This window comes from Aphis gossypii, chromosome 1 (genome assembly GCF_020184175.1).
Source record: "Aphis gossypii isolate Hap1 chromosome 1, ASM2018417v2, whole genome shotgun sequence".
Taxonomy (NCBI): domain Eukaryota; kingdom Metazoa; phylum Arthropoda; class Insecta; order Hemiptera; family Aphididae; genus Aphis; species Aphis gossypii.
In genome coordinates this window covers 68,749,218-68,773,410 of record NC_065530.1, presented here as the reverse complement: position 1 = coordinate 68,773,410, position 24,193 = coordinate 68,749,218, and the positions used below count along the sequence as shown (strand labels likewise).

At 24.8% G+C, this 24,193-nt stretch overlaps 1 protein-coding gene across 1 annotated transcript in view; it reads right to left on the bottom strand.

Annotated features, from left to right (window-relative positions):
* LOC114121671 (tachykinin-like peptides receptor 99D) overlaps positions 1 to 24,193 on the bottom strand; it is a 186,990-nt gene that overhangs the window by 145,252 nt on the left and 17,545 nt on the right. Inside the window, exon 3 of the mRNA XM_050204506.1 lies at positions 1,018 to 1,427. Within this exon, the coding sequence (XP_050060463.1) occupies positions 1,018 to 1,412 (395 nt within the window). The 5' untranslated portion in view covers positions 1,413 to 1,427. The remainder of the gene's footprint in view (positions 1 to 1,017; positions 1,428 to 24,193) is intronic.

Below are 24,193 nucleotides of genomic sequence, written 5' to 3'. Positions count from 1 at the left end.
TCATGGTATTATACCAACAATGGAAGTGGTAATTTTTTTTTTTTTTTATTATTCAGTTATAATTGACGAGATCTTAATTTAATGGGAACACGTGTGTTCTAGTAATAATACAAATTTGGCTGTGGAAATGTATGCGACTGACATTGAGATGTGTGTGACATTTACACTGATAAACGAATTTACATAATACATCTTTTCATGCTGTTGGAACGTGCATTATATTTAATTTATAACTACCTAATATTTATTTTTATATTCCACTTATAAAAATAAACAATCAACTTTTTGAATTTCTGTTTCTACATAGTTTTTTTTTTAATATTCATAATAATATACTTATTATCAAAAAACTATTTATTGGCAGGGCTGTTTACTGTTTATTTTTAAAATTGATTTGATCTGCGACATTATAAATCAAAAATAACTTTAATTTAAAATTTCTTAAAAAATAAAATGATATTGTATTTTTTTAAATTATAATCATGATTAAAATAATAATATTTTATATTATATAATATCTGTAACATTTATAATTCAAATACATTGTAGATTGACCATAAAACTAATATATATATATTCAAACCAAAGTACTTTGTTTCAAATGTCAGTAAAACATTTTAAACAAAACCACTTATTCGAAACAACAAGGTTGGAAAACTTTTTAGCTTTGGTTATAAAATATAACAAAGAAATCGAAGAATACACTCAATGTTTGTCGTATCATATACAACAGACTGTCCATCACGATAACTCCCTGTCGTTTTTAAACATTACCTTTTATTAATCTAATATAAAATTTAACGATATTTATGAACATTAATATTTTCTAATATAAATCATGTCGTAACGTTCAGTTTTTATCACCCCGTCCCGGTGAAAATATCTCAGACTCGATCTACAAAAGGCAAACGATATATTTTTAGGGCATTACAGATTCAAATGTCCTGAAATGCCATACGACGAGCATATCACTCGCAGTGATATCGTTGTTTTAAATATAGTGTAACAGGTACGTACCTGTCGATGGAAATCGCCATCAGCGTGAACACGCTGGCGCATATGGACAGCACGGCAACGAACTGGCTGATCTTGCAGTAGGCGGTGCCAAACGTCCAGTTACTGGTCAGCATGTAACTAAAGTTTACTGACACGTTGAGCGTGGACACCATGGCGTCCGCGATGGAAAGGTTCACCAGGAAGTAGTTTGTCACGTTCCGCATCCGTTTGTTGGTCATGACGATCCATATGACGATCAGGTTGCCGCCCGTGGCCACCATAATCATCGGCACAAACAGTACCGTCCACGCCAACTGATGCCACCATGGCAGCTCGAACTGATTGCTGTCAGGCCACACTACACCGTCAGTTCCGTTATCGGTCGAGTTGGGCCCGCCAAAATCGGATCCGTTCATGGCCCGTTCCGAAACCTACGCAAAATCAAAATCTTACAGTTATTGCCATCGCTATACGAAACATCTAAAATTATAGCTAAATTCAAACGACTCCACATGAACATTCGTAATCGAATGATCGAAAATATAAAAATTATTAGACACGTTTCCAAAACCGAGTGTTGGTGAAGTTTTATAAGAAAACAATGATAATTTGTATGCCTATTATTATTCTCAAATAAGTTTTTAATCAAATTTATTTGTAATACGTGTTGGCTAACCAATATTTGCGATTTTAGCACATGAAAAAATTCATATAACTGAACGTGTTATGGAAATTACATTTTCTGCATTTCTACATTTTATTTACATTTTATTTACATCTTATTCAATGTTTCGATAACTTGAGGTTCAATAATACCCCGATAAATACCTTTCTTGGCTCCTCGAATACAAACATGTTTTTTAATATAAATATATGCAGAAAAATTACTTCTGTGGCTCATTCCTACACCAGGTTTCGCACAATCTGGTCTCATGAAATGATATTATTATAATATTCAAAATTCACATCACACTGTCTTCTGATCGATATATTATTATTCATCTGATTAGTGAGAGATATAAAAAGGAAACTATTGTATGATTACAAAATGTATTACATTTTTAATATGATTACAGTTGGTGTAGATTCCTCATATTTCTCTTAAAATTACTCTGAACAAAATAGTTATTTTTAAAAACAACTAAACATACATTTACTTACTAAAAAATTATATAATTTATACATAAAAGGATATAGGTACTATATAAGTACAAGCACCCCTCAGGATTTCGTATAACTATTTATTATAACTATTTTTTTAAAAAAAAAAGTATAAAATATTAATATCACTTCTATTATGATTAAGTATTTTATAAATAAATAAATAAATAATTGTAGTTTAAGCCTGTAAATAGAAGAACTATTTAAGATTATTTATGAGAACTTCAAAATTTATAATTTTATTCAAACGAGTTATGCGTGTAGCGTGTATGTATAATATTTTACAAATATATAATATATTATTATTAAGTATTTATATTTTTTAGTGGTATGTAAATAATAAATATACGAGTATAATAAGGATAAAAATCATACTTGAAACGTGACTTAAGGGACACAACGCAAGTGCAAGTTGAACAATGACGTAACTTACAATACTAAAATTCACTAAAAATATATTCGTCCTGCATTCTATATTGTACATTCGATAAAAAAAAAAGCATAAAAGCATAAAAAACGCGTTCGCGTGAATATTGTTTGATATTTATTGTTTATTGTTTTATACACTTTCATCAACGTAGGTGTTGGATAATAGACTTTATGTGAATTTTGGTAAAGATGTTTTTCACTTGGATACTCTCCCATAGGTTATAACTTATAATGGTTACCTACCTATATTGAATTTTCGTGATATTTGTAGCAGATGCGTAGTGTACATTTCTATTATTAGATAGTTATTGTGTGAAGTTATAGGTAATGGAAATACGGTAATGGCCGAAATCATAATATTAAAAACTAGTTTGCAGCTCTCGCTATTAGAAAATAGTAAAATGTATATTTTATAATAATAAAATTATTAATTTACCATTATTTTGTTGCTTACAAATTATCAAGATATATTTACGATGATCCATAGTCTAATTTAATTCTATCAATAAGACTAGAAATATTCACATTTTTATTTAAATTTATGTCATATTATGCCAAACTGTACTAATGTTTTTTTAATGGTAAACACATGTAATATACACTAAACAATTAAAATTAAATTACTATTTATTATAGTTTTAAAATTATATATTGTATTATCAAAAATTAAAACTATATATACAAAATATATATTATAATAATAACACTTACTATAAATATATATTTAATTATTGAAACTAGTGTATTATTATGTATAAGAGTTGCAGAAAATCCACAACCTATATTTTTAATGCGTTATAAAAAAAAAATAAAATCAAATAACCAAAAATAAAAATGTTTGAAAAGCGAGTCGTGCACATAGAAGGAATATTATTTCAGTAGTTTCTTAAGGCGTTTAAACATTTTTTAAATTTTGAATGTAACTAATTTATTTTATCGTTGGATAAAAAAGAGATATTTTATATGTTAGACTAGACACTCTAAATGATTGTAAAAAATATCTTTCAGAGTAGTGAAATGTGCAGTATTTACGAATAAAAATTATATTGTGGTGTCGGTATGTCACTCATTGTAAATGGCACCATAGACACAAAACAGTATGCTACTATTGAAGTATTGTTTTACAAAAAATTATCACACCCCATCCAATCATCCGGTTTAAAGTTATATGCTTATGCCTTTTAAATCATATAATGTAATTGTTAAGTATAACTTTATGGTTAGTATATATATATAATATAAGTATATTAAAATATATACTTGTAATTTATGTAAAATTTAGTGTATCTAAAATAAGCGATTTTTTTATAGGACACATTTAAAGAATATAATATGATACAAAATAAAATTTTGAATATCTTGAAACAGGTAGTAAATAATATAAGCCACAATACTTACCTTTAATCTTATAGTAAAAGATATATTAGAACATTTTTAGTGTTTTTAAAAGTCTTAACAAAACTTTTTTATTCATGAAAATGTTTATGTCAAAAGTTTTTAAAAGTTAAAAATTAAATTAAATTAAGAACTAAAGTACCTAAGTACCTACTTCATAGTTACTAACAATTACACACTCAACTATTAAATTATTAAGTTTATAAATTTAAAAAAAATATGATACAGCAAATATTGACTAAATTTATTTTTTCTTTAAATTTGATCTTTAATTTTAATTAAATTTAATTATTTATTTTATTTTATCCCGTTATGATCAAAGTTTAGATTTTCTCAAAGTTAATTAAATTTAAACATAGTTTAATGACTTCATTTTGTTGTTATTGTGATTCTTTTGAAAATTTTATTTTAAGACAATTAAAAAACTATTACCTATTTTGTTTTTGTTTGTATTTGAAAATGAAAAAAAAAACTATTACGTACCAGTAATTTCTCAAATATTGTTATGTTTAAATTAATACTTTTTATTTTCAATTATATAGATTATGCACCTTTAAGTGATTAAAATGTATTCAGTGGAAATAACTAAGAATTTAGATTTAATTTATTGTAATATACATACTATTGTTATGATAATATATTAAAATATATAAATAACCTTTCGTTCTCGGACCACATAATTATTTTACACTATAATTATTATTCTTTCTTCTAATTTACTGATAACATTTGAAACAAACAAATTTTATTAAAAAATTTTTCTAATTGTAATTTTAATATAAATTGTTAACCAGCTCGCATACCCTTTGTCCATGTGCGATAACATTATGTTATACTATGATATTTACAGGTCACAACAAATCAATGTTTTGCATAATTTCTGTTTCTTGAAAATAAATATTACACAATATCTAATGTGTCTTAACTTATTTTTTGGTACATAAGAGTTAAGTAACATTCTTACTCACTTCTTTGATACACCTTACTTCCATATCAATAAATACGCTTTAGTACAGACAAAAAAGTAAAACGTCAAATTTCGTTTAGTTACTTCGGTACTATTAAAATAGAAAATAAAATTTTGACGATTTTTGATGTAATATTAATATTATTCTAGTAATTTTAAATTATAAAATTTTAAATATCCGTGATTTAATAGTGTTTACTATATTATAGGTACTATAAACGTAATTCAGTCTTATTTCATTATAGTCAATTTTACTAAATTTAAAATATAAAATTTATCGGTATATTTTATTGTTATAACTCATAAAATATTATGCCAAACATAATGAGTCTACGAGTCGGAATGCAATAGATACACTATACTAATTATTAAAAAAAAATTATATATGTGAAGAGAATTGGCAAAAATGATACAATCATAATATGCTCTAAATGCCAAGTAATTTTAAATGTTGACGAAATTTTATTTATCTTAGAGCAATTATTTATGTCACGTTCAAACTTATGAAGTATTCAAATAAAAGTATTTTAATATTTTTTGCATTCGAATACATGGCAGTGAGAACTATATTACTTTTTTTCATACATTTTTAGAGCACAATTCAAGTATATTGTATTTGAAATATAATTCTTTTTATTAAATATAAAAACTCTTTTTTATTATTATTTTATTATTTAAATGTGCTGTAAAAGTAAAAGAATAAAAAGTTAAAAATGTTTTTTTTTTTTTAATAGTTGCCTAAACAAAAATTATTAATATAATAGCCATTCAATAGTTCAAACAATCTTATCAATTTGAAATGTATGTAATAGAGTAGGCAGTAGACACACATAATACATATTATTGATTTTATTCTTGTATTATAATATGGAAATAATACCAATATTTCTTAAGGTGGATACCAACATCTCAAAGTAACATATTCACCGTTGTTATTAAATTATTATTTTATCCAAATATACATCAATTACTTTAACAGTTAAAATATTAATATTTATGGATAAAAGATAAATAAACTTAAATAATATAATAAAACAAGTGCAATTTATTATTATTATGACGATAAATACTAATTAGATAATAAATTTATACTCAGTTATAATATCAAATTGACCAGAAAATAATTATGCTGAGAGCTCAACAATATGCACCAATATTGCACCAATTTGTGGTTAGATACATTCTTAACTATTTTAAATAACTTAAATAAAGACTATATAAATTGAAATTAAAAATCTCAACAAATAGAATGTAACAAAATTAAAATATTGTAATAATTGTAATTTTTCAGAAAATAGTAATTATATTGACATTATTAATACTAAAAACATTTTATTGATATTAAAAATTATATGTATATATATAAAAAAAAAAAAAAACATTGCAATACTAAAAACATTTTTTAAATCATTTGTCTGTATATGCAATAATATTTACAAGTAAGCAATTTTGTATTATTTTAAAAAAAGCAATGGCGAGTTGTTATTCAAATAAAAAAAGAAAAGATTTTAAATTCACAGCAGTTTATTTTACAGTTATTGCAATATCGCATTGTGTCATTATTATGTACTAAATAAAATCTTTTAGGGACCTTTTAGGAAAAAAAATGTATCAATTAATTTAACAGATTATTGTGAAATGAAATTGTGAATTTATGAATTCGATCGAGAACCTGAATAATTTGGTACACATAAAACTATAAAATATGGTTTATAATCTTAATTTATTATTTGAAAGTTGGTTAAAACTAATATTATATACACCATACTACATTATTATAGTAACATTTTAAAAACCCCTCGCGATACAAATAATATGAAACAGCAACGATGGAATGAAGCTTACATTGAAGAATAGAAAATAATAAAATATACCGTTATTAATTTATTAAAAACCATATAATTATGATAAATAAAACTTAATTATTGATTATGAACGAAAATCGGGTAATGTGTACACTACCAATTTTTATTATTTACCGGTAACATAGATTTTCTAAGACTTTATTCATGTTTGTAATAATTTAATTATTTTTACCAAAAAAATCTCATTTTTAGATTCAAATGTAGTGTAGTGTAACATACGGGTACTGAGAAGGTTGTACCGTAGTTTACGAGAAGGATTTCGTCCCTTTATGTAATTGCGTGGGTTCCCTCCTTCGGACAAGTGTATAGACAGTCTACTAGAATCCAGATGTTCACTAACATCTCATGCGGTGCATAATGAAGACACGTTAATGAGTTACCGTTCAAGCTAGATTGGTATTATGCTACCGTGATCAATGATTATACAAATATACAATTAAATTTGATTAAATATAAACATTTTTAAGTTCAGTAGTTAAAATTGTACTGGCCGAAATAGGAAAAGTACATTTTGGCAAAAAAAAAAAGCCCACCCCTAGTCGTATATACAAAATATAGTTAACAAAATTAATCCTATGCTAATTTAATCTAATCTGTGTTGTCTAATAAAGTTAAATCTAGTAGTAAGGTATGGTCAAATATATTTTTTATCCAATCCAAATAATCCAAAATACTTGATTTAAAAAAATATTATTCTGCCAAATTGTAATTACTATAGTTTTAACAATAGGATTTTGTTGATAGAGATTCTCCATTCAAAACTGAAAAAAAAATCTTATCAACTCGTTATTCTAATATTAGGACATTTCTAAAAATATGAAACATAATATTCAAAGAGAACTCGAAAATACAGTATTTTATTTAATACTGAATACTAAAATCCAGATAAAATGTGGTCAAACTCACAGTCTCCCCAAAAATTACTGCTAATCAGAAACAAATTGAAAATATATAGTAAAAATTTATACTCATTACAAAAAAACTAAATGGAATCGCTATAAATTTTAAAGTATTGGCTTACCACTTTAACCTGCACAATGGTCGAAATTATAATGCAATAAAGTAAATTTAAAATAAATGTATGGATCTTATTATTTGATTATTTTGGTTCTCAATATATAGAATATAAACCTATAAAATAATGTAATAGAAGTAGTACATTGAACTTAAAAATAATGGTCAAAACTTAAATTACATAGAACAAAAATGTACCTATATTTTACATAACTGATACCTAGTTGAAAAAAAACATAAATTGAGCTTTATGAATATTTCAAAATAACATTTAAAAAATAATTAATCGCATTATTCAAATTAGAAGTTAATAAATCAAATAAATAATAATATTATAATTATAACAACATTAGCATAGATTTTGTATAGTTATATATCGTAGCTATTCCGATATAGGTTCATATTGGCTAATGTGGTTTATACATTATTAAACTTGACTTGTACAGTTTCAATGTAAATACCACTAAATAGCTTATATTTTCACCTATACTTTTCGTAGTAAGTGTATTGTCTGCTATTTAAGCTCTTAGCTCATGCTAAACTTACTAACTTCTTATTGGTGTGTAAGCTAAAATATGTGCAACTTTAATAAAATCAAATGTTCTTACCGAGTTTTTAAACTTAACGATTAATATTTGAAATAAAAAATTGATTAAACATAAAAATATTATCAAATTAAGTGTTATACGAGTAGGTACTATAATAATTATTATTTTTAGTAATTGATTTAATTCTATATAAATCATATAAGTAGTAGTATTTAAGGTTGAATAATGGAATAAAACATAAGTACATTAATCTATAATATTTATAACTCATTTTCTATAACATTTTGGACACTTATACGATGAATCATTTTTAAATTTATATCATAAACTACCAGTTTCAATTTTAAATTGCAAGTTGAATATAATAGGTAATTAGAGAGTTGAATTTAAAATCATAAACATGCATTATATATTTATATTTTAAAACAATTTTGGAGAAATATCATTATACCAAATATATTTTAAAATATAATAAATAAATATAACACAAAGCTGAGAACGTAAAGTGTAGTAATATACATTTTATTCAACGGCTTATAAATAATAAATTATCTGGAAATATTTTTAAAAACTTATAATTATTATTTTCAGTGCCTAAAATTCTACAGCAACTAGTGCTTGAATAAACAATATTTAAATTAGTTTGTTTTTTTTTTTATAAATAATCAAATATTGTTTGTATATTTTATAAATTTTAACTATTTGATGTTGATGTTAAACAAGTTTAACGTTGGATCGATACTTTTAAGATAGGAAATATTATTATCTTATACCAACTATTGGATAAAAAATGTATTAAAATGTCAGCATGTCATAACCATATCCTAACGTAGGAGTATTCTGTTGAATGTATCTTATAAAAGTAATTAAAATAATTTATAAAAGTTAATTAATTTATACCAGCAACATTTTAAAAGACATTTTATTATAATATCAGATTAAAATAATATGACAGTTTTTTTTTTCATGTTTCCGACGGACCACAATAAGTTGTTTTTTTTTACAGATTTGTAAAAAAAAATAATAATAAATATACTTATATAAATAATACATAAACTTATTAATTATAATTTATTAACATACTATGCATTATCAGTATATTAATATTGGTTTATAACTATATATTAAAAATATCTTAATAAAATCAACAAAACATAGATTTGCTGTGTGGTAAACTATTTGCTGATAGATGACATTAATTATAAAACTAAGCGATAATGTGAAGGACCTACATCGAGTATAAATAGTATAATATTAAAGCGTATGTACGATTCATGATAATGAATAAATCTATTAAAAGCGTATACATCAGTGTATAGTATTATATTTCAATATTATAGTATTTACATCCATTCAGGTTATTTTGTTGAATTTGTGTATGTAAACATATACATCAGCTCATTAATTCACAAACTATATGTATATATTTTTAATGTTATATTATACTATTCATTATCCATATCCTTTCTAAATGATCAGACTTAATATGTTAGTAATGAAATACCAGAATATAAAGACATACATAAATATAATGTTATATTTTGCTGTTAAAATAAGATCTATGGATCATATTTTAGAATTTTAATACATTTATGATAATAATACCTTATCGTAAAACCATGTAAATAGGTTCATGGCACTAATAGCTAATATTTTAAAATAAATTCACATATTTTGAAAAAGTCTTTGTGTAAAATGTATTACGTATATTTTAAAATTAATAATACACTTCAAAGTTTTAAGTCATCACGAATAATATTTTTAAATTATAACACAATAATGAACATCGATAATAAGTATCGTTTAAATATATAATTATTTGAATTTCAAATGTACATAAAAAATAATTATTTATATATATATATTTATAAATACTTTAAAAATTGTTTTAGTTATAGTATGAAATACTTATGGGAATACTGTTAAAAAATTAGCTGTAATATTTAATGATTTTATAAATTAGTACAAAAATATAGATATACTCGTAAATTTTAGTTGTAAAATGTTCGTCATTTTAACTTCATATATAAAACTAATCTCATACAAATCTATTTTTAATATTTAGATATAACAACAACTTATCTGGAGACTTGTTTTAAATTTTTAACAATTTTAACAATTTTAACTCGTCGAATAATTTTTTATCAAAATGCAAAGAAAAAAAATGTTCAAGACACACACAGCTATTTATTTTGAAATTTATAAAAAAGTCTAATTTAGTTATTGATTTTTTATGTACCAATATTATTAATTTCATCATTGTTTTAGACTCTGAACGAAGTGATGAATGTATTGATTCTGTCTGATGTGTGTGTGTGTTTTTTCTTTTGTGACTGTGAACAGCATAACTTGTCAAAATAATAACTTATATAAATAAATTATAAGAAGGAAGATCAGGGATAAATTTTGTTAGTTCTAAACTTACGAATGTTCTGTCAAAAATCACGAATATTATTCTACTTTTTTAAAAAAAAAAGCAATTTTATAATTAATAGTACGATAACATACTCGTAATATGACAAAAATTAGAAACTTTAAGTTGAAGATTTATCTTGCTTCAAATATATAGATAGGTACTAATTGTATCTTGTGACGTAGAAAGAAATTTTTCAATTTACAAAAGTATTCTTTGAGATAATCGTAGAAGTTTTCAATTCAAAACCTTAAAATCGATTTTTATCACCTCGAGCTGATACTATCGTTACATAATAATTTATAGTTTAATAGAAATAATATAATACTTTTTAACACAATTCTATAAAAATAATGTTATTATGATTTTTTTAAATTTAAATTGTTTGATATTTTTACTCAAAATCATATACTTAATTATTATTATTAATTTATAAAGAAAAAAAATTAAATATTGTTGATGATATAAATTTTCATATCGTATGACTCTTTATAGTATATTATAAATCCAACCCTACTAAACTTATAAGTGTTATAACTTGTTTCTTATGAAGTATAAATTTAAAAAAATAACTATGTAGAAATACGTGATTCTAATTTTTACAGGTATTATGTATACTACATACTCGTATAAAACGTGTTGAGTTTTTGCACGAAAAGATAAAATAATTTTTCTTTCCAAATTGGTTTATTTTTTACGATTCAACTAAAAAAAATTAGTGGATTAAATTTCCTCCGTTTATTCACACTTCTATAGATGTATATAATGGATTGATCCAAAAATCATATTGGCTTTTATGATTAAATATTAAAATATTTTTCAGAAGGGACATACATTTTAATGAAGTGTATTCTTGTGTATTAATTTACTTTCAAAAATATGATATCCTAGAAAGAAAAAAAATTTACTAAATAAAAAAATCATGGACTAGGCAGTATATTATAATTTATAGTATTATGCATTACTTACACTATATATTATTATTAATCATAAATAAGGTTTATAACATATTTATATTCTATGATAAAAAATAAAAATACATTTTTACGGGGTTTCTGTCAATAGATAACATTTTAAACATACCTAGTTAAATTTATAGCAATACATTGCTCTTATTCGTAAATATTGTTTCGTTTCTATTTATCTGTTATATATTTTTAGTTTAAACATGATGATTGAGAACTAAATTTTTCATTACAGCTTATTTTTTATGCATTAGTTGAACATCGAAAATAAATCAATTACAATATCATAACTTAAAAACCTTCTTAGTAATTTTAAATTCTCAGTGGATCGATAAATATATTGACTTTATAATTATTACATATGATATGTATAAATATTTTTTTTAATATTAAATTTATTTTGTCTTCAGGCATTTTTAGGAAAACAAAATTGTATTGTTCAATTTTAAACATCGAAGGTGGTTTTTGGTTAAAAATTGGGTTTTATTGATATTTTGTGGAAGATTGGAGTAAAAAAATTAAAAAGTAAAAAATGTTCAATACTCTACAAAATAACTAAGAAAACAAAAAAAAATTAAATAAAAGCGCAATACGTAAAATCGATTTTCAAAACTCAAAAATGAACGAAATTTTACAAACTTTAAGTTTCATAGAATATTTATAATAACATTTATTAGACTTGAAACATTTTTCGAAATATTTGAATTTTTTTTATGTTATTTATAAGTATTTGACATTTTTGAATTTAGTTATTTTTCAAAATATTAGTCTTATAGATTTACATATTTCAAATTTTAATTATAAAAATTAAAATAACGAGTGATACCTATACCGTCTATACTCTATATTTTGTCGTTGGTCGTCTATGGGGGAAAAAACACTGGCTGTGTTTTAGACAATTTATCTCGTTGACCAAGTGTTGGAGAAGAAAAACATTCGATCACATATCGATATGCTTCAGCTTATTATTTAATAATAATAATAACCATAACTGTATGTATTTACGGTGCGTACGATTCCATGACATAGAAATAGGCCCCAAGGGTACTCGAAATATGAATTCGCATCGACTACGCATTAAAACAATACCGGTATTACCTACTACCGGTAGATTGCGGCACTTCATCATATTATATATATATATATATATATACACCTATATACATCCCACGTTCCTATGTATATATAGTATATACATAAGTAACCAAGTGTTAGTGCTTTCTGTGCCACGATCAGGTTATTCAATTATCACAAAATGAATTACGATCAATTTTCTCCATCACCACCATCTGAGTATATCATGTAATATTGCTACGATACCTCGTTGCAAATTCAAATGTATAACTCCGTAGTCATGTCATAATGACATCATCATCACGTCCGATAATATTGCCTACGACACAGGTCATATTATTATTATCATCAAAAAACATTATACTCAGTTTTCGAGTCGTCGAGTGTAAAAAAAATGTACTTTAGAAAAGTATAAGGGACAACAAATCATAATGTAACACATCAAAACGTGACGTAATGCGTGTTATAGACATTTTGATTAGATTTTTCTTACAGAAATATATTATATCTATGTCTATGTCAACGTCGACTTTATCTAGTAATTTATACGGCTATGGTGATCGAGAAGAGTGCAGGATTTTCTATATTCAATATCGTGTGCGTTACACGAGTATAATAAACAACAATTTGCGAGCAAATGTGCGTGTGCTTGGTGGTTTTAGAAAATCGTTGAGACTACAGCTGTTTTTTCAATACGTGCCGCGAGTTTTCGATTAGTGGAACCGACTGCGTCTCGGCATGACGCACCCCGCGGCAATGCATATGATCCGTTGACGTGTCCAATACGGGAACACAGACTTAGATGAAAAATATGTCAAACAATATTTCAATCGCGCAAAAAATATTGGTTTTGTTTCAGAGGCTAGACTAACGAGAAAACCACATTGTGATCACGCGCCAAATGTCGTGTTGTCAAAGCACACATCGACAGAAACGCGAACTAGATGTATTTCTCATTTTAAACAACACAAATCACAATATATATATATATATATATATTATAAAATGCGTCTTCTAAGCTCAAAAACTCTCGTGTGTGCTTGAACACAAGACCGCAAACGTACCAACTAATAAAAATGTTAATAAAATATATCTTATCGTGGATATCAAATGTATTTTTAGAAAGTTCGAGGGTAGTTTGAAAACTTTCAACACGAGATGTTATATGCAAGCATTTGATAAATAATTATGTTTTACTGGTTAAAGATTAAAATATTTGGATTTTGAATATTGTGTTAAAGAATTTTTTTTATGTTCCATTAAGAAAGTAAAATCAAAAAAAAAAAAAATTATAAAACGTAATACATAACATAATAATCGTATTGATATGAAAGTTGTTAATATTTGTATTTATTAAGAATTTAATTTAAAATACACATGTAATACACGCATTGGCATTATATTATTTATTATAATATTATTTTAATAATCTGTAATTTTGTATAGTCGTCATATTTTTCAATGGTGTTTTTTATTGCTCAGTACAATGTTAATCCATTTTTTTCTCAACAAAATAAGTGTTCTTCAGGTTGTATAATTAAAATAAACATAATTTATCGTAAATACCATAAATATAAAAGCTATTTTTCCCCTCTCTGAGTACGCACCTACGTAAAATAATATCATATTCATACAAAAAAAGCAATCATTATTTATTCATATCGTGTAATAACTGTCTTGTTAAGTTTTGAATAATTATACATGCTATAGTAAATTAATAACTTTTATTTCTCGTATAGTCATATGATGTTTGATGTACTGGTGAATAGGATATATTTATAGTATATTTAATATGTATTATGTACCCCTAATATTATTCTAAAATATTTATGGGGTCACATGTAACTTTACATGTGATTACTTTTTTTCTGTTTTTTTAACTCAACTCAGAAATACTGTAATAAAAAAAGGTTATATATAGACTCAATCCGATAATTTTTACCTATAAAACATAATAAACTTGACATGATTTAATCTAAATGCAATAAATATCGTAACGTAAATATTTTTTTTTGTAAAAATATTATTATTAACACTGTGACAAATAATTTCATTTTTGTGTTGGAATTTCTAAATATTATTTCAGTATCGTTAATATAATGATAATTATAATGAAATAAACAACTAAATGAACCATTTTAATTTCAAAATTCAAAATCTTATCGAAAAATATTTTTTTAGAAATCACGCTTCAAAAGTGTAAAAATAGAGAAATATAATTTTTTACATACCTAGATATTTACAAAGTAAATAAATTAATTTCACATATTATTAATTACCTATATAATATTATATACATGTAAAAAATAATAATCGGGAGCTTCAACGCACAAAAAACAACACTAGTCCTAAAAAAAAGAAATATCCAGAGATAGCACTCTCACAGCGGCAAAGAAAACGGCGAGACGTATTGCGGAAGAAGCTGCCATATTGCAGCCAATGTCATCGACGAATGCTTAACAGCAGCCTGACATTAGTCCATTAAACCGTGTGATAGTTTTAACAACTGCTGAGGTATATCCTGATCCTCAGTTGCCATCGACTAGTGCAGCTACTACATCTGTTACAACCACTAAGAAGCCTTCAACACGGCAGTATTAAAAATCAAGATGTATTGCATGTAATCCAGCAGCTTATAATTTTAAGTTTTGTTGAAAAAAATTATTAATCCCAAAAATCTGAACCGACTAAAATAAGGAGTAAAATATATTAACATATTAATATTGAGCGTCAGATATAAACTCTGATACACACAGTTTTTAATCATATTTTTCTTCTTATTTACATATAAATTTATTCTCGCCATAAAAACAATAGAAATTTCATCAAGAAAATGATTTTCCGGTGTTAAAATATATTTATTCATCAATGCAGGATAAATATTTCATCATTACTATTCTGGACGTTCTACCATTTACCTACTTCTCATAAATATATAGTAAATCGAATATATCTCAAGCCGTAGCTGTTAATAGTTTAATCCACCTGGCCAAATGTACAGCTCGTATCCGAATATCACATTATTGCAGCATGAATTCACTATCGAAAAACCTAGCTCCATCAGGAAGACCCAATCTATGCCAAACATGGTAAAGTCACCAAATTTCTCAGTATATGAAGAAGTTACCAATGAAATACTTTGACGATTATGTGCATAGAATACATTATTTTAACAATAATCAGAGTTAATATAATTACTATATTTTTGTTTTATGCAACAGAGGTGGAAAATTTATTATAATATTACAGGCAAACAAAAAAAATAAAAAAAATAGCCTGTTATATTATAATAAACTTTACACCTCTGATACACAAAACAAAAATATACTAATTATATTGGCTGATTATTGTTAGAATAATGTATTCTATGCACATGGTGTTCACTAAAGTATTTCATTAGTTCGTTTGTTAAATATTTTAGATTAGTATTAAGTTATATAAAATAAATGTTTTCGTTGAGTAATTTAATTGGTTTTTATTTGATACAGGTATAATAGTATAAAATTTCAAAATGCTATGGTAACATTAATTTATGGCGTGTGAAAATCGTGACTATATGTACCTACTTTTGGTTGTTATTTATTATTATTATTATAATTGAGTTTGCAATCAATAATATCAAAAGAATTTACTTGAAAAAAAATCGAAGCTTTGCAAGTTACAATTAAAATAAAATATAGACGTTTTAAAATTTAATATTATGATTTATGAGTATATCAATCAAATTAAGTAACTATATAACTTCTATACTTTTATTAAAGTATACCTAATTTGTCATATAAATTATCAAAAAAAGATTTAAAAAAAAAAATGTTAAATATATTTTTTTGATATATGTGATTGTGAATATATTTTTTATACTAAGTAGTTCGTTTAAATACAGTTTTTAACTGAGTGACTAAAAAAAAAAAAACATTAGATATCATTAAAATAGATCAATTAAACTAAAAATAATCAGTGTCAAATTTCTGTATATATATTGATCTTCTAAAACTGTGGTTGACTAAAATAAAATTATTACGGACAAGTCTCGATAACTCGAATTTCAAGGGAGGTAAAATGTTATATTTTCGAGTTACAAATATTGCATTGAATGTATAAGAATTTCTAGAGACAAAAAAAATCGAGTTTTTGAGGTTAGAGTTATCGGGAGACAAAAATATTATCGTATATTATTGTATTTGAATAGTCATATTATTTTATTCAAATTAGACTTGTTTAAAATTCGTTGCTATTTATAGATATTTAAATCCAAATACAATAATTGGTACAACTAACAAAATATCATAAAATAGCATTGACCGTAAAAGTTGTTTTAATTTGTTATTTTAAAAATCTAAAAAGTCGTAAACAAGAGAACTTTACGTAAAAGTTAATACTTTTTAGAAAAAAAAATTAGAACAACCACAATGAGTTATAGGTATTTATGTTCAAAAACTACTATTTATAGATATGTAATTAACTGTTTATATGTAGGTATGTATTTTAATTAATACGATTTAGTCATTAATAATGACTCATTCAATTTTATGTTTTGTATTTAAATCTAAGCTTTATTTTAACCAAAAAATAATTTTTCAATTATTAAAATATTATATTTCGATCTTATTGTTATATAAAAATAAATACCTACTTAAAACGAAGAAATTATGTCACCGATTATCCTAAAATTTTAATTTTGCAAAATATATGATTCACTCAAAAATATATTTAACTAATTTGACATATTTTTTTCCATCATGAGGTGATAAATACAAACTTCTTTTTTTTTCAAATAAGCACCTTTTTTATAGTCAATTAACTTTATTTAGTGGATAATATTTCAGAAATTTTTTACACAACAAATTTAATATTCGATAGATAAGATTTTCAGTTATTAAAATATTTATAGTAACAATAATAACCTTTATGTATGGTTTTACAATAATATATGATATACATAAATATATTTAATAATGCTATATTGGTTTTAGTATTTTTTATTTTTTTATTATTATTAATAATAAGGCTTCGACAACTAGGTCATTAGCCTATGTGTGTTACAGATATTAATGTATAAACTATAAATATAATTAAGCTATGATTATAAGTCTCATATTTACAAGTTTTAAGTGATACAGTAATGTTTACAATGAATTGGGTATACATAGAGTTGGCTTAATATTTAAATTTTTTTGTCGATGCCAATAGATTTGATGTTTTAATACTTATTATACTAGAATAATTTATACAAATCAAATATAAATTTGATGGATTAATATTGATTACTAAAATGTTCTAGTTATCATAGTTCCCTTATCTTATTCCTATAGTTTGAATTTTGATTCTGTTACATCAAAAGAACTGAAACTACTGCAAAGAAAGTTTATCATTTCAAAAACAGAAATTTTTATAATATCAACTTATTGAAAAAAAAAACAGTCTTTGATATTCTTAAAAATCAAATTTTTAATAACTGTAATATTGTTGGAAAAAGTGGTCAGTATATAGATACTGGTAAATCATTCGGTATGTCCATATAATAATATGTATAATATATATTTTATTATAAGATCACACAATTTCTTATGACAAAATGTATTTTGAGGCGGGCACGTTATCTCTTGAAGAAGGGTGAACACGCTGTAAACAAAATGGCTTATTGTTACAGTATATAATTATGGAAAAGAATTTAGAGGTAAACATTTTGAAGTGAGTTACAAATACGGCACAAGGGTTTTCATTGAGGCGTCAACCTATGATAATTGTAAAGATCGACACAGTGAAAGTGTATGTGCGCGTGTGTGTGTATATAAATACTATTATCTCATAATATATTATAATAATATACGCAAGCTTACTCTCAGATGATCGCAAGCCACCCCTATTCATTTCCTTTCGATTTCCCTCTAATATATTATTTACTCGTATGTATTTTCTATATAACAATATATATATATATATATATATCTATAATATATTTATTATCCTCTCCTAAGACCTATTATTCCTACTAGTATATAGAAACGTACGTTTGTTTATATGTTAGCAAAAATCTCGATAAAACGATAACCATTGAACAAATATTGATTTGGGTTCCACCATTAGTCAAAGAATCATATATAAAAGATTCTCTATGCTACTCTTTAGTCCAGAAATATAATAGTAAAGAGTTACTACTTACTAATACATAAGTTCTAACGTTAAAATAGTTTTCTATAATTTACTTTCATTTATTTTTAGAATTTATTATTAATATAGAAAAAACCATTGCATACGAAAAACAATTCTAAGTGGAAATGGTTTGATATTTTAATTTATTTACCTAAAAATATTTGTAATTACACCGAAATACTAAAGTAACTAAGTAATTTACTATGTTTCTATAAGTTAATATACAGGTTAAACTCGTTAAAGACATTTTACAAAAAAAAAAAACACATATATTAAAATGTTATTTCTTACACATGCGCATAATGACTGTCATAAATTTATCTTGGTCAATATCAACGTATCATAGAACAAAATAAATATATGTAAGTTCAGAAATTAAGTAGCTTAATATTAATCAAAGTATTTTGAAAATAAAATGTCTTGAAAAAAACCTTACATGGTGACCAACTTTTGTGTGGTTTTGTCAAACCACAGCTCTAAATTAAATTGATGTTCATTAACTTTCATTAACAGTTCTTCTCTCCGACAATCGGTCACGACAGAAAAATGCTTTGTTGTGTTATTTTTAGTAAAATACAATGCAGTTAAAATAAAATAACGCTCTTGATAGCGTGGCACTCAAGATTCGCGTGAAGTAACTCTAATGAATGATACAAAGCATGTAGTAAAAGTAATATACGTACTGGCATAAAGTAAGCTTAAAGTATTTTATTTTTATTTTTTTGTAAGAATACACGGATAATAGTATATTTAATTGTTAAAACTTTGGTATGAAAATTAAAATGTTAATTCACTTCAAATCACAAAATAATCGACAATATTTCACAAATTTATCAAATTTTGTAAAAATTTTAATTTCTATTAAAATTAATAGATACTTATTAAAAAAAAAAAAAAAATTCTTTAAATATATTTAATTTTCATAAGAACAACTTATAAGGGACCTTGTGTTTAATTGTTAAACCTTTTTTTACTCAAATCAAACATATTTTCATTTATATGTAAAACCATGCATATATAATTATTACTCGGAGTGTTAATAGATGTTAAACCACATTGTTGTTGATAATTTTAATTCAAACATAACAAAATTTCAAATTTCAATACTAAAAGTTCTAAGTTTTCATTTCTATTGGCAGTCCTTGTAACTGCCAATGTATTTTTTTAAATAACTACAATATTAAGTTTTTTACTAACTTAAAAATCGATCGATTAAGAACGAAGTAAGATTTCAACAAACCATTAAAAATTACGTATATACATTTGTAAAATTGCGGTGAATAAATTGAAATTTTAAATCAGTTAATAATTGATTATAATATTTTTGATCAATAATTTATTTTAATTATTAAAAAATTAAAAATAAGTATGAATATAATATATAATATTGTATATCTATTAATTATATTCGTGTTGCTAGGCAAGAACAAAATACGATCGTGTTTGGTTGAGTTATTACAATTTTGTGTATTAATTGCATTGTCGTACCGAGCCAATTGCGTTAAGTACTATTTTACTGACGCAGATAAATAATTTAGAGGAACTATTTTTTCGGTTTTAAATATTTTCAAATAAAATTCGATTATAAATTAATAATGCCTATGACGACGAGAAACAAGTCTTTGGTGCCAACGGACGGTAATAATCGTGTAAACGATCCCCACAACACAGTCAACAATCCGAGAGACTCGTCTTTAGTCAGCGACATCGTCGAAATGAGACGATACCGTTGGTCACGCAGACGCAGGTCCAGGAGGTCGCGAACTGGCCACAGGTGGTCAAGCGAAACCAGTAGAGAGGACAAAGACAAACAGGAAAACTAGCGGGACTCGTTGGATTATAGCGACCAGGAGCAGGACGAAAAAGACGACGACGACGAAACTACTGATGCTTCGGTCCGCAGGAGAAGGAGTAAGGGGAGTAGTTGCCGGTTGCGAGGGATTTTAGGCGAAAATGATAAGCAAGAACTGGTGGGCATGTCGTCTGAAAACGTGAAATTCACGGATGCCGTCGTCGTCGCCGCGGTAGCCGGAGAAGAAAATCCTAGGGTAGGCGGATGTCGCGCAGGCAGAGGAAAGTCCTTGCCGAAGAGTGTGGCGATTCCAACGACGGTGAAAAGAATTTGTCCGACGCAACTGCAACATCGAATGATGACTTATAATTGATATTGAGTCCCCGTAGCGCTTCGCGTCCCCGGAAAGCTCATCCTCGTTTTCCTGCTCGTCCGTTTTCGTCTTCGCCCCTGGTTTCGCTTGACCACCTGTGGCTAAACCACGACCTCCTGCACTTGCGTCTGCGTGATTGACGGTTTCGTTTTATTTCGACGATGCCGCCGACTAATGACGAGTCTCTCGGATTTTCGACTGTGTTGTGGGGATCGTTTTCGCGATCATTACCGTCCGTTGGCATCAAAGACTTGTTTTGCCACTGATTGTGAACAAAATAATTGAATGACGAAAGACTATTAAAAAAATGTCGTGTTCGTAACTTATCAATTTTTTTTAACGTTCATAGTTAATATTAAGTATTGCAAAATGTTTATTGATATTATTACTTTTAATTACTTATATCATTTTATTACATTTGTTCCATTGAATTATATTAATAAGGTTATTTTGTATTAAATATAAGTACCTAAGTATGCAATTTAATAATAGTGGAGAGACGATAATAATCAAGCTCGTATTGTATACAAATTCAATTTTAATTAAATATAATATTATTTATTTTTACGATTTTTGACAGACGATTGTTTTGTCAATGAAAACCAAACACGATAATATTCACAAGATACCTTTCATCATCTATACTGATTTTTAATTTTTAGCAATATTAAGAAATCCTACCAAATATTTCAATGTTAAGATGATCTTGTTTTTATTAAGTCCCTTGTACTCCACATTGTACTCCTAGCTATTCATAAATCTCTTAATTTATACAACCTTTCAAATTGGAGAAACAGTTTCTTCATAATATCATATTCGATAAAACCCCGTTTACTATTTTTTTTTTTTTTTATTGAAAAAAAATATCTACTTACTTACCTACTCTCTTTATTGGCTTTGCCAATGAAGATAATATTTCCTACAATTCAATACAATAAATTAAATTATGTTCAATCCATTTATGTATTATATTTTATCATTAGTATTATATTATAGTTGAAAATGTTGTACCTATTATTTTTAATAGTTTAATATCATGTACAAATTATGGTTGGTTTCAATCCTCAGTTCATAAATAAATAAATATATATTAAAGTACTTGTGCATTAAAACCTACATTTTTGAATTCAGAATTGGTGCATGAAATTGAGTTGAAAAAAATATTTACTGACTACAATTTATATAACCATGGCTTATTGCATTCTGTCTGTACAATTCGAACGATTACCAAAAAGGATGAGCAAGAGATACTAACCATAAGTGACTACATATTATATTTCATAGTTCCCAAGTACCTAAACAATTTACAGATCACTAATCCCTTATTACTATTTTTAATATTAAAGCTGTTATGTTTATTATATTATAATGAATGGTTTTAGTATTATACAACACACTTGTCAATACACTGACAATCATATCAAAAAACAATAACAATTTTTTTTGGTAACTAACACAGTTTACAGGTAATTTAAATAATTATTGACAACATTATGTTGATTTATCATTAACTATTATGTATCTTTCTGTTATAGTTATTACTATAATATAAATATAAAATTGTTTATAATCAATAATAATAATATTGGAGTTTATTAATTGTTCAAATCATTATTATTATTGTTTATTTCAGACAATTATATACCTTTTATATCATTTTAGTCATTTTGTACAATATACATATTTTATACTATTATAAATGCTGAACTACGTGTGATTTGTTTTAATGAAATCTATGTTTCAGGTATTATTAAGAATTTTTTTATAACATCATATATAAAATCAACTTGGATAGTAAATTAATATATACAAATACAAATTATAATTCAATTTATTAATAATTAAGAGTACATTAGGTATAGTATGTGTATACTGTATAAAATACAACTAATTTATATATTTTTATTTTTATTTAATCCACCCATGAGTCATGGCGTTTCCAAGGTTGTTTTTAAAATTTATTAATTTAAATAGATAGCTGTTTACTAAACAACCGTATGAGAAAAAAATAATTAAATTTACTTTACATGTACAAATTATAATGAATATGCATTCATTTATATAGTAAGTGTCTGACAATATTATACTATATAATATATAAATATAATTAATAAATATTATAAAATTACTTTTTGTCTTTTGTATGTTAATGTTTCAATAATTGTTACACTAATGATTGGTGTCTTGTTGTAACACTAAAATTAAAATATGAATAGTTAAATTTAATTTAATACATTTATAAGATTGTTCGTTTGGTGGTAATACTAGTCTATATTAGTTAAGCTCGTTAAGAATAACATTTTTTTTTTTTTTTTTAATATTAACTTCATCAATGTTTAAAAAAATGAGATAGAGTACACAAAAAATATTTTAGAAAAATCACATAACTTACATGAAAACCTTCACTTATTTTTATTATATTCTCATTCCAACGATTTTTCAATTATGTTTTATAAATATTAGTAATTTTTATTAAGTATACTAGTCATTCAAATTGACAGCAATTGTATTAAAAATTCATTAATTATGACAGATTTTGTGTACGCACAATGAACAAAAAAATACAAACTCACGTATTTATTTATATCATGTTGTTTTTTTTTTTTTTAAAGTAGTCTAAATAAGAAAAAACCTAGTAAATATTTTGTTTTTCATATAAGTATATGCAAAATTATTACTAAAAAAAAAAAATCACGATTATTGTGTTCAGATAATCAGTATATAACTACTTGTATATAGGTACCTACATATGCAAATTTTATATTACTATACATTTTTATAATTTATAAGACATTAAAAATAGTATTTAATAGTATTAATATATAGTATAGTATTTTATAGTATTTTTAATTTTATCTATTTATAAAATAATTTAAAATATTGTAAGAAAATATATTATTATAATTAAATTTTAAATTTATTAACAAAAATATTTTGTTTATTTTAATTTTAGAAATAATATTTATTATAATTATAATGTGGGAGTTATGTTTTTCTGTTATGAGAAAGACTACATTATAATTTTTTTAGCGTTTGGTATTCTTAAAA